At 43.6% G+C, this 12564-nt stretch overlaps 1 protein-coding gene across 1 annotated transcript in view; it reads right to left on the bottom strand.

Moving 5' to 3' along the window:
- Nucleotides 1-549: 549 nt before the first annotated feature.
- The window catches only part of bspry (B-box and SPRY domain containing), a 43274-nt gene continuing 31259 nt past the window's right edge, over nucleotides 550-12564 (bottom strand). The window contains exon 6 of the mRNA XM_072240558.1: nucleotides 550-11393. Coding sequence (XP_072096659.1) covers nucleotides 10870-11393 — 524 coding nt within the window. The 3' untranslated portion in view covers nucleotides 550-10869. The remainder of the gene's footprint in view (nucleotides 11394-12564) is intronic.

The following is a 12564-nucleotide window of genomic DNA, read 5'->3' as shown; positions in this document are numbered from 1 at the left end:
TCTTCGTCTTCATTGTAACTTTCAAGATGATTGTTGACACCTTCAAATCTTTGTAGCTCCTAACTTTTTGAAATAGTGAAATTGTTTCATTTTCACTCCCAGCCATTTCTCTCATCTCCAAGCCTGAATACTTGAAACCGCAGTGAGCGAAAGAACTCTGAATTGTCTTACTGCTTATTTCCTGGCAACTATCAGCAACCAAAAAGACCACTGCATTTTGAACAGCCATGCATGCAAATGATGCTATTTACAGACTGTTTGCTCTAAGCATGGTGTAGTATCTAACACAAGTGCACGTGACTAATACTAGTTAGAAAATTAGGCAACAGTCTCTTGTTCCAATTAAGTGCCACAGTGTCCCAAATAACAAAGGGAATCCTGGCTATTTTCTCAATTCGTTTTTGTGTTTTTTTTTAAAAGAGTTGTTCCAGATCAGCTGCCCTGATTAACCAGCAGTCCAACTAACTGGAATCCACTGTAATTGTAAAAGATATTCAAATATATTTAAAGCTACAAATACAATTATTTATTTATTTAATTACAGGAAAAACAATTTTCATCAACAATTTTAGAGTGTACATTAGTAGTCTAACTATTCACTACTTCATTGCTTTTTCACCTTTCAGTGAGATAGTTGGGTTTAGCGCAGTGGTATCAGCTTGTCAACATCAGGCTGAATGTCATTTGCAAGCAGTCTCAGAAACCCATGTTCAGTAATTTGCAGTCTGTTTCATTACGTTGAAAGATGTTGGGCAACTACTCTAAAACTATGCTCCACTAAGTATGATTTTCGGAAATTGAAAAAGGTTGCGACGGCCAATAATTTGGACAGAAATTTGGAAATGACTGATTGATAAGATCCACATTACTTCCTTGCAATTGAATATCAATTTCATTAAACTTTGCAAATAGTTCTAACAAATAAGCAATGTCATATCTATTATTCTTGACTTGATTGCTGAATGAAGCATTTGAATCTTTGAAGAATTCGTTTCAAAACGTGCATAAAAGCATCTCAGGCAATTTCCTTTTGAGAGCCATCTGACTTCCGTGTACAACAGCAAGAGGTCAAACTGTTCATTACTCTCAATAGAAAGTTCTCGAAATGGTGGAGAATTGACAGCACGTGACTTCACTTTATTTACCTCTGTGATAACAGTATTTAATGACTTGTGCAGTCAATCACTTGGTTTTTTTGCGACAAGGTGTTGTTTGTGCATTACAGAATGAAAGGTAAATATGTTAGGTATAGTTTTTTTCAAGAAAGCGAAAACCTCATGACTTAAAACAACTGCTGAGCAATTTCTGTTTTTCTAAGTATGCTGCACAATGAGTCTTTCACATTCTGGGATATTTCATCTATTTGTCTTTGAACAGAGTTGCCACAGAGCAAAATTGCTTTATTTATTTGGTCTAGTGACTTACGTGAAACTGTACTCAGAACCTCCCTTACTGCTGACAGAATCAGTTCTTCTTCAACAGTATGGGACTTTCTAGACTTAGCGATGAGCAGTGGAATGTTGTATGAAGCACACGACGCATCACTGTTTTGTCATGAAGTGCTGGTAAAGATGTTTTGAAGTGTTTTCCATTTCTGAAAGTTTTTGCAAAGTGACTGAGAATAAGCCAAGTTCTTCTTTGCTTTATCAGAGTGTATTCTCTTCAAACGTTCAAGGAGCCTGGATGGTTTCATTGCCTCATTTGAAAAATCTCTTTCACACCAGCACATTGGCTGCTGTAGGTTGCTTGGTGCTGGTATAAATCCATCTTTCAAATACGCACACTACACTGTCCACAATTCTTTTCTGTTTGGTCTACTTCTGCCCCTTTCATTGTGGATTAATGATCATGCTCAATTCCCTATTATTTAAGTCCCACTCAAGTGCTGTGTTCAATAATGTGGAAAGTTATGATGTCATCATAGCTCAGGCAAAACCTGACTCTCTGCCTGAAGGTACATAAAGTGGGGCAGTGATATCTGCTGTGGGCGAGAGAAATGCGGTGAAGACCATTCAAAAGGGCAGATTCTTATATTTACCCCATTGAGCACCATACCCTAATTCACAGGGATTGCATCACTGCGTGATTAGGGTATGGGAATCACACTAGTTAACTCTGTACTTCAGTAGTGAATAACGATAATGTGCAGGCAGGCCCAGAAATAACACATTTTGTCAGTCCAGATTTCTGATGATATGACAATTACAGAGCTGTCACATTGCTTTTCAACAACTATAACCCACTCTGAGCAAAGCCTAAGAGAACATCAGCAACATTCGCTCAGCACTGCCTTGTGTTGCTCATTCGGTGCTGCTCTCCAGCATTTGCTCAGCACTGCCTTGTGGTGTTCATTCAGTGCTGCCCTCCAGTGTTCACTCAGTGGAAGAACAAGCTAGACCAGGACAATCTACAGTCATGCCACTCAGGCACTTGGGGTATATTAGTTTGTTTTTCCTTTGAGACTGATGTTTTTCTGAAATCTTAACCATATGTGCTATTTGTGTTATGTGTCATGTGCAGTAAGATGTGTACTGTTGGTAATGTGCTTTGTGCCTTGGCCCCAAAGGAAGACCTATATTCATATATGGTTAGCAAGCAATGAGATGATTACGTGATCATTGTAATTAATTATGAGGCACTCAAGATCAAATACTCATAATAAATAACTGATTTCTTAAATTAAGCCTGTAATCCTTCCGCCTCCCCTTGCTACCAAGCACCTGCCCACCACCCTTTTATCTTTATCACCCCCTTAGAAACCCCCACCAACCCCAGGGGGTGGGGTAATATCACCTGCTTTGTGAACCACTAATTTAGTATTTCAGAGCAACACAGCTAATACAGCTGCTGCCTCAGAGCCCCAGGATCAATCCTGACCAACTGGTATTATGTGGAGTTTGAACGTTCTCCAATGACTAGGTGGGTTTTCTCCTGCTGCCCTGCTTTCCTCTCACATCTGATGGATGTGCTGGAGGTTAACTGGCCGCTGTAAAGTACACATTAGTGTAGGGAACTGATAAAAATATCTAAAGGAAGCTGATGGAGATGTGCGAGAAAAAGAAACTGCAGATCCACAAGGGGATGAGAGGAGAAGGGGACTGGTGAGATAATTGGCCTCTAATGCCCTCTAAGTGTATTCCCTCAATGCCATTTGATTGATATTACATTCTCAGCTGAAAAATGTACTCAAATGAAGAATGTACTCAAATCGCTCCAATTCTCTAAGCATCCTGACATCAGGAAGCTGGAACTGACCTAATGTCTTTGCTTTCTACCATTCCATGGTGAATTGTCTTGTGTTGTTCAATGGGCAGTGCCTTCCTTAAGCTGTAATTCTGTGAAAACTGCAGATTCTACTCTTTTGCATTGTGACACCATCCCACCACATTGGTCTCCAGCCTCTGTCTCAACCACTTCTGAATAGAAAATGAATGTTATTTTTCCACAGTTTTCCCTGTCTTGTCTGCAAGTCAGTTGTTTCTTTCGGCAGCACTTACCAGTTGCAAATCAGAAGCCACTTGCTTCCTGTTTTCTGAAAGGGATGAGAGGTCATTCCAAAGCAATAAACTTTGAATAACTCTTCTCTGTGCCTCTCCCCTGTTCTTTCACATTGTGACTCAGTTTCTCATAAGGAAGAACATGGCATTGTATTGGGTGGTGTCAGTGATTGCATAGGACTGAAAAGGCTGGGGAAAGTATCGGAAGGACGAAATGGTTTTGAATGAAGTACACTCATTAAAAGGTACAAACTTCGTATTAAATACTTTAGTTATTTATAACAGACTACTAAGTAATACATTCATCATTAAATATCAAGGTCCAGGCAAGATGTTCTTTCAGAAATTCAGCCTTGAGAATCTCTGAATAGCAATTCTGTAACAGGCTGAGGATGTTTTTGGGTCCAGAATCAGCTCATTCACTGGAAAAATACATTTCCAGAGTATAATCGAAACCAAAAGGTGATCAAGAGCACTGGAGAATTCAGAAAGCAATTTCAAGTAAACTTATCCCCCTCTATCCATTTACCCTTTCCTCCAAACCTACCCAGTTCCTCTGTCCATTTACTCTTTCCTCCAAACCTACCCCGTTCCTCCTACACAAGCCTAGCACCTCCAATACCCTATTTCTTTTCCCTTCTTCACCCACTCCCTCTGCCAATCCCTCCACCCACTGGGCCATCTGCACTCCCACCTCCCTTATTAAGTTCAATGTTCCACCCTCCTCCCTCATCCGGTTCCACTGTGTTCAGCCATTATCACTTCCACTTGTCACCTCCCAGCCTCTTTTGCTATTTCCACTCTCCCCTCCTCACCTGGGTCCACCTATCACCTGCCAGCTTTTGCCCAACACCTACTCCCCATCTTTCTATGCTCTCTCTCCCCTCTATCTTTCAGTCCAGGGTGAAGGGTCTCAACCCAAAATACTGAGTGTCCATTTCCCTCTTCAGATGCTGCCTGACCCACTGAGCTCCTCTGGCACCTTGTTTGTTGCTCCAGATTTCCGCACCTGTAGTCCTTGTGTCAGCATCAGAGAGATTTCAGATAATGGCATGAACCATGGTGACGATCTCCTGGAATTTCTTACTTCTCGAGTAAACTGACCTTCCTGTAGCCTGACCTCCATGTTACCTCCACCTCCCTTTTATTCCCCTATATTTCCTATACAGGGTGACACCATCTTTCAGTTATATAATCCACCAGAACTTCAGTTAAACTTCAAACTATTTGCCTAATCCTGCCACTGCTGATGTCATTTCTCGCTGAATTTGTCACAGCCACAAGTACAGTGTCCCACCACATCTCCTTGCCCTTCCCACCAACCTACTCACACCCAAGGGGTAAACATATATATATATTTAGCTACACCTATTAACTTTTTCCTTATGCTGCGCAGAGCATTACATAAATTCCTGGAGATTCCGGTTCAATTCCCAGAGGATTGACCCCATCCCTCTCTAAGTCCCTTTAAATGATCTGACAGTATGATGTAGACACAAGAGATTCTGCAGATGCTGGAAATCTTGAGCAACACGCAGGAAATGCTGGAGGAACTCAGCAGGTCAGAGGGCATCAATGGAGGGAGTTCCAGTTGATGCTTTAGACCAAGACCCTTCATCAGGAGTGGAAAGGAAGGGGACAGAAGCCAGAATGAGTAGGAGAAGGGGAAGAAATACAAGCTGACAACTGATGGGTAAGACCAGATGAGGAGAAGGTGGGTGATGAAAGAAGCTGGGAGGTGATAGGCAGAAAAGGTTACAGGGCTGAAGAAAAGGGAATCTAATAGAAAAGGGCAGTGGATAGTGGAATAAAGGGGAGGAGGTTGGGAACCAGAGAGAGGTGATGGGCAGGTCATGAGGACAGGGGAGAAGTGTGGCGTGCAAGAAGTGAAGGGAAAGAAAGAGGGAAAGAGAGAGGGACAGACAGAGGGGCGGAGATAGAGGCATAGTGAGGGAAACAACATAACATAACTCTCTTATCGTGGATCACTGACCTGTGACTTTGGACGTGCATGAAAGAACTGGAGCAGGGGACATGCTATTCATCTCTCTAGCCTCTCCCACTCAAGATCACTTGGTCACATTATACATGGAAATAAGACCTAAACTTTGCAGTGAACTCAAACAAGTCTGGAGGTTCTGAGTCCTAAACTAAAAGTGACCTTGTCTGAATATAAGACATGTCCTTTCATAAACTGCCCATCTTGAAAACTTCATGACTGTTGCCAGCTACCAGGCTTGGATTAACCGTCTCCAGCAGGTACCACGTGATTGAGGTAGGATTGTAACTACCACACAAAGCTCATTTTAGGAGGATGAACACCCACTGATGTCTGTTCTCGTTATCCAAAGACTCCTCCTTCCCATAAGTCCCTGACAGTTAAATGTCCTGCCAACATTTACTCTCAAGGATCTTTGATGCTTCCACTGAAGCAGATCGATAACTGGGTTAATAATCTCATGAACAAGTTCATTTCACAGAAAGCTGATCATTTCTAAACCCTGAAAATAAAAAGCTGGCAACGTCAATATAGCTTTGCAAATATTGACACAAAATAACAAACTCGGTAGTATCCAGGGCATCTTCAAGGAGCAGTGCCTCAAAAAGGCAGCATCCATCAAGGACACTCATCACCCAGGACATGTCCTGTTCTCATTGCTACCATCAGGGAGGAGGTACAGGAGCCTGAAGATACACACTCAACGTTTGAGAAGCAGCTTCTTCCTTTCTGCCATCCGATTTCTGAACGGACATTGAACCCATGAACACTACTTTGTTTTTGCACTATGTATTTAATTTTAATAAAAATATAGTGTAATTCAGTTATTTTCTCTATTATTATTCATTTCTCTATTAGAAGTGACAGGTCAACTGATTCAGTGTGATGCTTGCATGATGTGGGAGGTCAGGGACACTGATGGTGTCTCTGGCTGCTACAACTGTGAAAAGTGTGTCCAGGATCAGCTCCTGAAGGACCGTGTGGGGCACTGGGGAAGCAACTGGATGACCTCAGGTTCATCCAGGAAAACAAGAGTTTTCCAGACAGGACCTACAGTGAGATCGTTACACTGAAGACACCGGAAGAGAGAAGGGGGGTGATGATGAGGAAGGGATGGATGCTTGGAGTACAGAGACCCTGGGGGATGAACCCCTTGAAAACAGGTTCACCCTCTTGGAAGCTGTCGGGACAGAAGACACTGCCAGTCTGAGAGGCGGACAGGTCTGCGAGTCAAAAATCGGTGCTGAAGCCAAGCCGAGGAGACAGAAGTCAGGCAGAGCCGTGGTAGTAGGGGACTCCATAATGAGAGGTACAGAAAGGGGTTTCTGTGGCAACAGGCAGGATTTAAGGATGGTGTGTTGCCTCCCTGGTTCCAGGATCAAGGGTGTCATGGACTGATTGCAGGGCAGCCTCAAGGGTGATGGTGAACAGCCGGAAATGGTAATGCATATCGGCACAAATGATGTCGGGAAGAGGAGGAAAGAAATTCTGCAGCGTGACTTCGAGAACTCGGAAGAAGGCTGAAAAGTAGGACCTCCAGGGTGGTTATCTCTGGTTTGCTTCCAGTTCCTCATGCTGATGAGGGCAGGAACAGGGAGATAAGGGATTTGAATGTGTGGCTGAGGAGCTGGTGCGGGAAGCAGGGATTCAGGCTTTTAGACCACTGGGATCTGTTTTGGGGTACGGATGAATTGTACAAAAGGGCCGGGTTGCACCTTAACAGGCCGGGGACCAACATTCTGGCAGGCAGGTTTGCCACTGCTACACGGGTGTGTTTAAACGATGTAGATGGGGGGAGGAGAGGAAATATAAGGATGGAGTTAAAGGGAAAGAGAGAATAAGAAAAGTTAAGAAAGACAACAGAATTAATGGGGCAGAAAGCTCAGGAAGGGATCGCAGAGTATGGCCAAGTGCAATAGGAATCGATGTGTAAGGTGAGGGGAGTAATGGATTAAAAGTATTATATATGAATGCACGACGTATAAGAAATAAAGTGGATGAGCTTGAGGCTCAGTTGGAAATTGGCAAGTATGACGTTGTAGGAATAACAGAGACATGGCTGCAAGAGGACCAGGGCTGGGAAATGAATATTCAGGGTATACGTCCTATCAAAAGGACAGACAGATGGGCAGAGGGGGTGGGGTGGCTCTGTCGGTGAGGAATGAAATTCAGTCCCTTGCGAGGGGCGACATAGAATCAGGAGATGCCGAGTCAGTATGGATAGAACTGAGAAACTGTAAGGGCAAAAGGACCCTAATGGGAGTTATCTACAGGCCCCCAAACAGTAGCCTGGATATAGGGTGCTAGTTAACTCTAGAGTTAAAATTGGCATGTCGCAAAGGTAATTCTACGGTTGTTATGGGAGATTTCAACATGCGGGTAGACTGGGAAAATCAAGTTGGTACTGAACCCCAAGAAAGGGAGTTTGTGGAGAGCCTCCCAGATGGATTCTTAGAGCAGCTTGTATTGGAACCTACCAGGGAGAAGGCAATTCTGGATCTAGTGTTGTGTGATGAGCCAGATTTGATAAGGGATCTCGAGGTAAAGGAGCCATTAGGAGGTAGTGACTATAATATGATAAGCTTTAATCTACAATTTGAGAGGGAGAAGGGAAAATCGGAGGTGTCAGTATTAGAGTTGAACAAAGGGGACTATGGAGCCATGAGGGAGGAGCTGGCCAAAGTTGACTGGAAAGATACCCTAGCAGGGATGACAGTGGAACAACAATGGCAGGTATTTCTGGGAATAATACAGAAGGTGCAGGATCAGTTCATTCCAAAGAGGAAGAAAGATTCTAAGGGGAGTAAGGGGCGACTGTGGCTAACAAGGGAAGTCAAGGACAGTATAAAAATAAAAGAGAGGAAGTATAACATAGCAAAGATGAGTGGGAAGCCAGAGGATTGGGAAACTTTTAAGGAGCAACAGAAAATAACTAAAAAGGCAATACGGGGGGGGAAAGATGAGGTATGAAGGTAAGCTAGCCAAGAATATAAAGGAGGATAGTTAGTCAAAACCAAAGTTGGGTCCTTGAAGACAGAAACCGGTGAAATTATTATGGGGAACAAGGACATGGCAGACAAGCTGAACAGGTAAGACTCAAACTAGGGAAGACACAAACAATCTCCCAGATGTAATAGTGGCCAGAGGACCTAGGGTAATGGAGGAACTGAAAGAAATTCGCATTAGGCAGAAAATGGTGTTGGGTAAACTGATGGAACTGAAGGCTGATAAATCCCCAGGGCCTGATGGTCTGCATCCCAGGGTACTTAAGGAGGTGGCTCTAGAAATCGTGGATGCATTGGTAATCCGTTTCCAATGTTCTATAGATTCAGGATCAGTTCCTGTGGATTGGAGGGTAGCTAATGTTATCCCACATTTTAAGAAAAGAGGGAGAGATAAAACAGGCAATTATAGACCAGTTAGTCTGACATCAGTGGTGGGGAAGATGCTGGAGTCAATTATAAACGATGAAATCGCGGCATATTTGGATAGCAGTAGCAGGATAGGTCCGAGTCAGCAAGGATTTATGAAGGGGAAATCATGCTTGACTAATCTTCTGGAATTTTTTGAGGATGTAACTGAAAATGGACATGTGAAAGCCAGTGGATGTAGTGTACCTGGACGTTCAGAAAGCCTTTGATAAGGTCCCACATACGAGGTTAGTGAGCAAAATTGGAGCACATGGTATTGGGAGTAGGGTACTGACATGGATAGAAAATTGGTTGGCAGACAGGAAACAAAAAGTAGGGATTAACGGGCCCTTTTCAGAATGGCAGGCAGTGACTAGCGGGGTACCGCAAAGCTCGGTGCTGGGACCGCAGCTATTTACAATATATATTAATGATTTAGATGAAGGGATTAAAAGTAACATTAGCAAATTTGCAGATGACACAAAGCTGGGTGACAGTGTAAAATGTGAGGAGGATGTTATGAGAATACAGGGTGACTTGGACAGGTTGGGTGAGTGGGCAGATGCGGTTTAATGTGGATAAATGTGAAGTTATCCACTTTGGTGGCAAGAACAGGAAGGCAGATTACTATCTGAATGGTGTCAAGTTAGGAAAAGGGGAAGTACAATGAGATCTGGGTGTCCTTGCTTGTCAGTCACTGAAAGTAGGCATATAGGTACAGCAGGCAGTGAAGAAAGCTAATGGCATGTTGGCCTTCATAACAAGGGGAGTTGAGTATAGGAGCAAACAGGTCCTTCTGCAGTTGTACAAGGCCCTGGTGAGACCCTACTTGGAGTATTGTGTGCAGTTTTGGTCTCCAAATTTGAGGAAGGATATTCTTGCTATGAAGGGAGTGCAGTGTAGGTTCACTGGGTTAATTTCAGGGATGGCGGGAATGTCATATGTTGAAAGATTGGAGCGACTGGGCTTGTATACAGTGGAATTTAGAAGGCTGAGAGGGGATCTGATTGAAACATATAAGATTATTAAGGGATTGGACACATGTTCCCGATGTTGGGGGAGTCCAGAGCCAGAGGCCACAGTTTAAGAATAAAGGGTAGACCATTTAGAACTGAGTTGAGGAAAAACTTTTTCACACAGAGGGTTGTGGATCTGTGGAATGTTCTGCCTCAGAAGGCAGTGGAGGCCAATCCTCTGGATTCTTTCAAGAAAGAGTTAGATAGAGCTCTTGAAGATAGCAGAGTGAAGGGATATGGGGAGAAGGCAGGAAAAAGGTACTGATTGTGGATGATCAGCCATGATCACAGTGAATGGCGGTGCTGGCTCAAAGGGCTGAATGGCCTACTCCTGCACCTATTGTCTATTGTCTAATGTCTATTATGTATTGCAATATACTATCGCCACAGAAAAACCAAATTTCTCAGCATATGCCGGTGATATTAAATCTGATTCTGATTTGTCAGTTCACTAATGTCCTTCAGGGAAAGAAATCTGTTGTCCTGTCTAACCTGGTCTGGTAGTGGGGTTGGGGGAGTGGGGTAAGCTCCTATCAACACCATCACTTGCTTTGATCCAATACCATTTTATCAATAAAGAAGCTTGCCACCACAGATGAGGAGAGAATCCTATCCTGACCAGAGGCACCATGTCCCAAGAATGACTTTTATTAGAAATTACACCAGCAAGAAAATCATTTTGATTTCAAGAGGGCATTGTTGATCAGCAAGTACAACCCAACCTTTCCCTGGTTAATTACAATGTTGACACTGTCAACATCTTATCCAAACTCTGATCCATAGATGAAGCATCTGTATGTTTGATGGTCAGTTGAAACTAGTTTTGGCATAATTGCTGACTTCTAGACTATTATATCGGAATGCCTTCAGGAATAAGGAATTCCAAAGCCAAATTATTAGATGAGAATCAGGGATACCATTCGATGCAACAATCTACCCATCTACTACTAGATGATTGCAATACTTTCATTTGCTACTGCCAAAGCTGCATATATAGGTTGAGTGAACTTTGTTCTGTAACAATGCAAGATGGCATAGGTGTCAGGGTCATAGAAAAGGATTTCACCTCCTTCATAGTCTACCAGCACACCAATCACTGCCGGACGCCTCAGTAGGTCTAGGGTCTTCACCTGCCCATTGTGGGCCACCGTGTATTCTTCATCGTACCGGGATAAGACCCAGGAGGACGGGTTGTATCCGAGCCGGCATTCATGGCCGGCGCCTTTGCGTGGAAGACAGCCGTATGCCAACCCCAATTTGTAGGCCCCGCTTTTCTCCACGTCCACTCTCCAGGTGTGAAGTCCACTTTGGATAGGCTCCAGTCCCAGGGCGTTGGGCCAATGGTCAAAGCGCTCAGGGCAGTCTGGGTACAAGTAGACCTTCTTGTTTGCAAATGTTATCCTCTTTTTATTTTCCGACAGTGCCAAGGATGAGTGCAATGTCCTCTCATCAATGTGAAGGTTCTTGGTGCCTGAAACAGGGGATTCTGTTTTAGTTCAACCAAATTTCAACAGGAAATGCTTGACAAATCTATTGAGATTTTTAAGGATGTAACAAGTGAGATACATGAGAAAGAACCAATGAATCATACATATGATGTTACAATCATATATCAAATCACAGGATCATACAACATTCGGCCCAATTTGTCCATGCTGACCAGTTGGCACATTTCCACGTTATTGCTTTGCTCAGTACTTGGTCCAGAGCTCTCTTTGCATAAGCAATTTAAGTGTTCATTTAGAGAGCTTCAATCACTCTGAGGCAGTGCATTCAAGGTACTGGCCATCTCTGGCTGAAGAGGTTCCCTGTCACATTTCCTCTAATCATTTTCCTGTTACCTTATATCTACGTCCTCTAGTTTTAGGCCAGGCCAGTGATGTGAGGCCCACAGGTCTCTAGTTGCCCGGTCGTGGTATGAGGCCCACATGTCTGCGGTTGTTAGGCCAGTGGTATGAGGCCTACAAGTCTATGGTTGCCAGGGCAATGGCATGAGGCTCACAGGTCTCTGGTTGATAGGCCAGTGGGTGTGAGGCCCACAGGTCTATGGTTCCCAGGCCGATGATGTGAGGCCTACAGGTCTCTGCTTGTAGGCTAGTGGTGTGAGGCTCACAGGCGTCTGGTTGCTGGGCCAGTGGTATGAGGCCCACAGACCAATAGTTGTCAGGCCAGTGGTATGAGGCCTACAGATCTCTGGTAGCCAGGCTTTTCTCTGTTGCCTTCCTTTAAAAGGAGAGCTACCAGTTAAAAACCTCAGCCAGAGCCCCAGGAATCTCTTTCCTTGCCTCCCATATTTATCCACCTTAGGCCCCAAGGACATCGAGTACGTTTAAGGAGGCCTACACTATATTTTCAACTATCCCTTCATTGATTTCTCCAACCACAAACTCTGTTTCCTTTGTGAATACCAATGAAAAGTGGTTATTTAAGACCTCAAACAAACCTTTGGCTTATCCTTAGATTGCTTAATTGGCCCTACTTTGTCCCTAGTTATTGTTTTCCCTTAATATCACTCACAGAACTCCTTCCGATTTACCTTAATCCTGCATACCAATATCCTTTGTGACCCCTCCTAACCTTCCTGATTTTCTTTGTGTTTCCCAACACTTTTTAACATGCTTGTAGAGCTACTCCTTTCATTA

Source organism: Mobula birostris, chromosome 22 (genome assembly GCF_030028105.1).
Source record: "Mobula birostris isolate sMobBir1 chromosome 22, sMobBir1.hap1, whole genome shotgun sequence".
NCBI lineage: Eukaryota > Metazoa > Chordata > Chondrichthyes > Myliobatiformes > Myliobatidae > Mobula > Mobula birostris.
The sequence above is the reverse complement of the archived record's forward strand: the minus strand, read 5'-3'. Positions and strand labels throughout refer to the sequence as shown.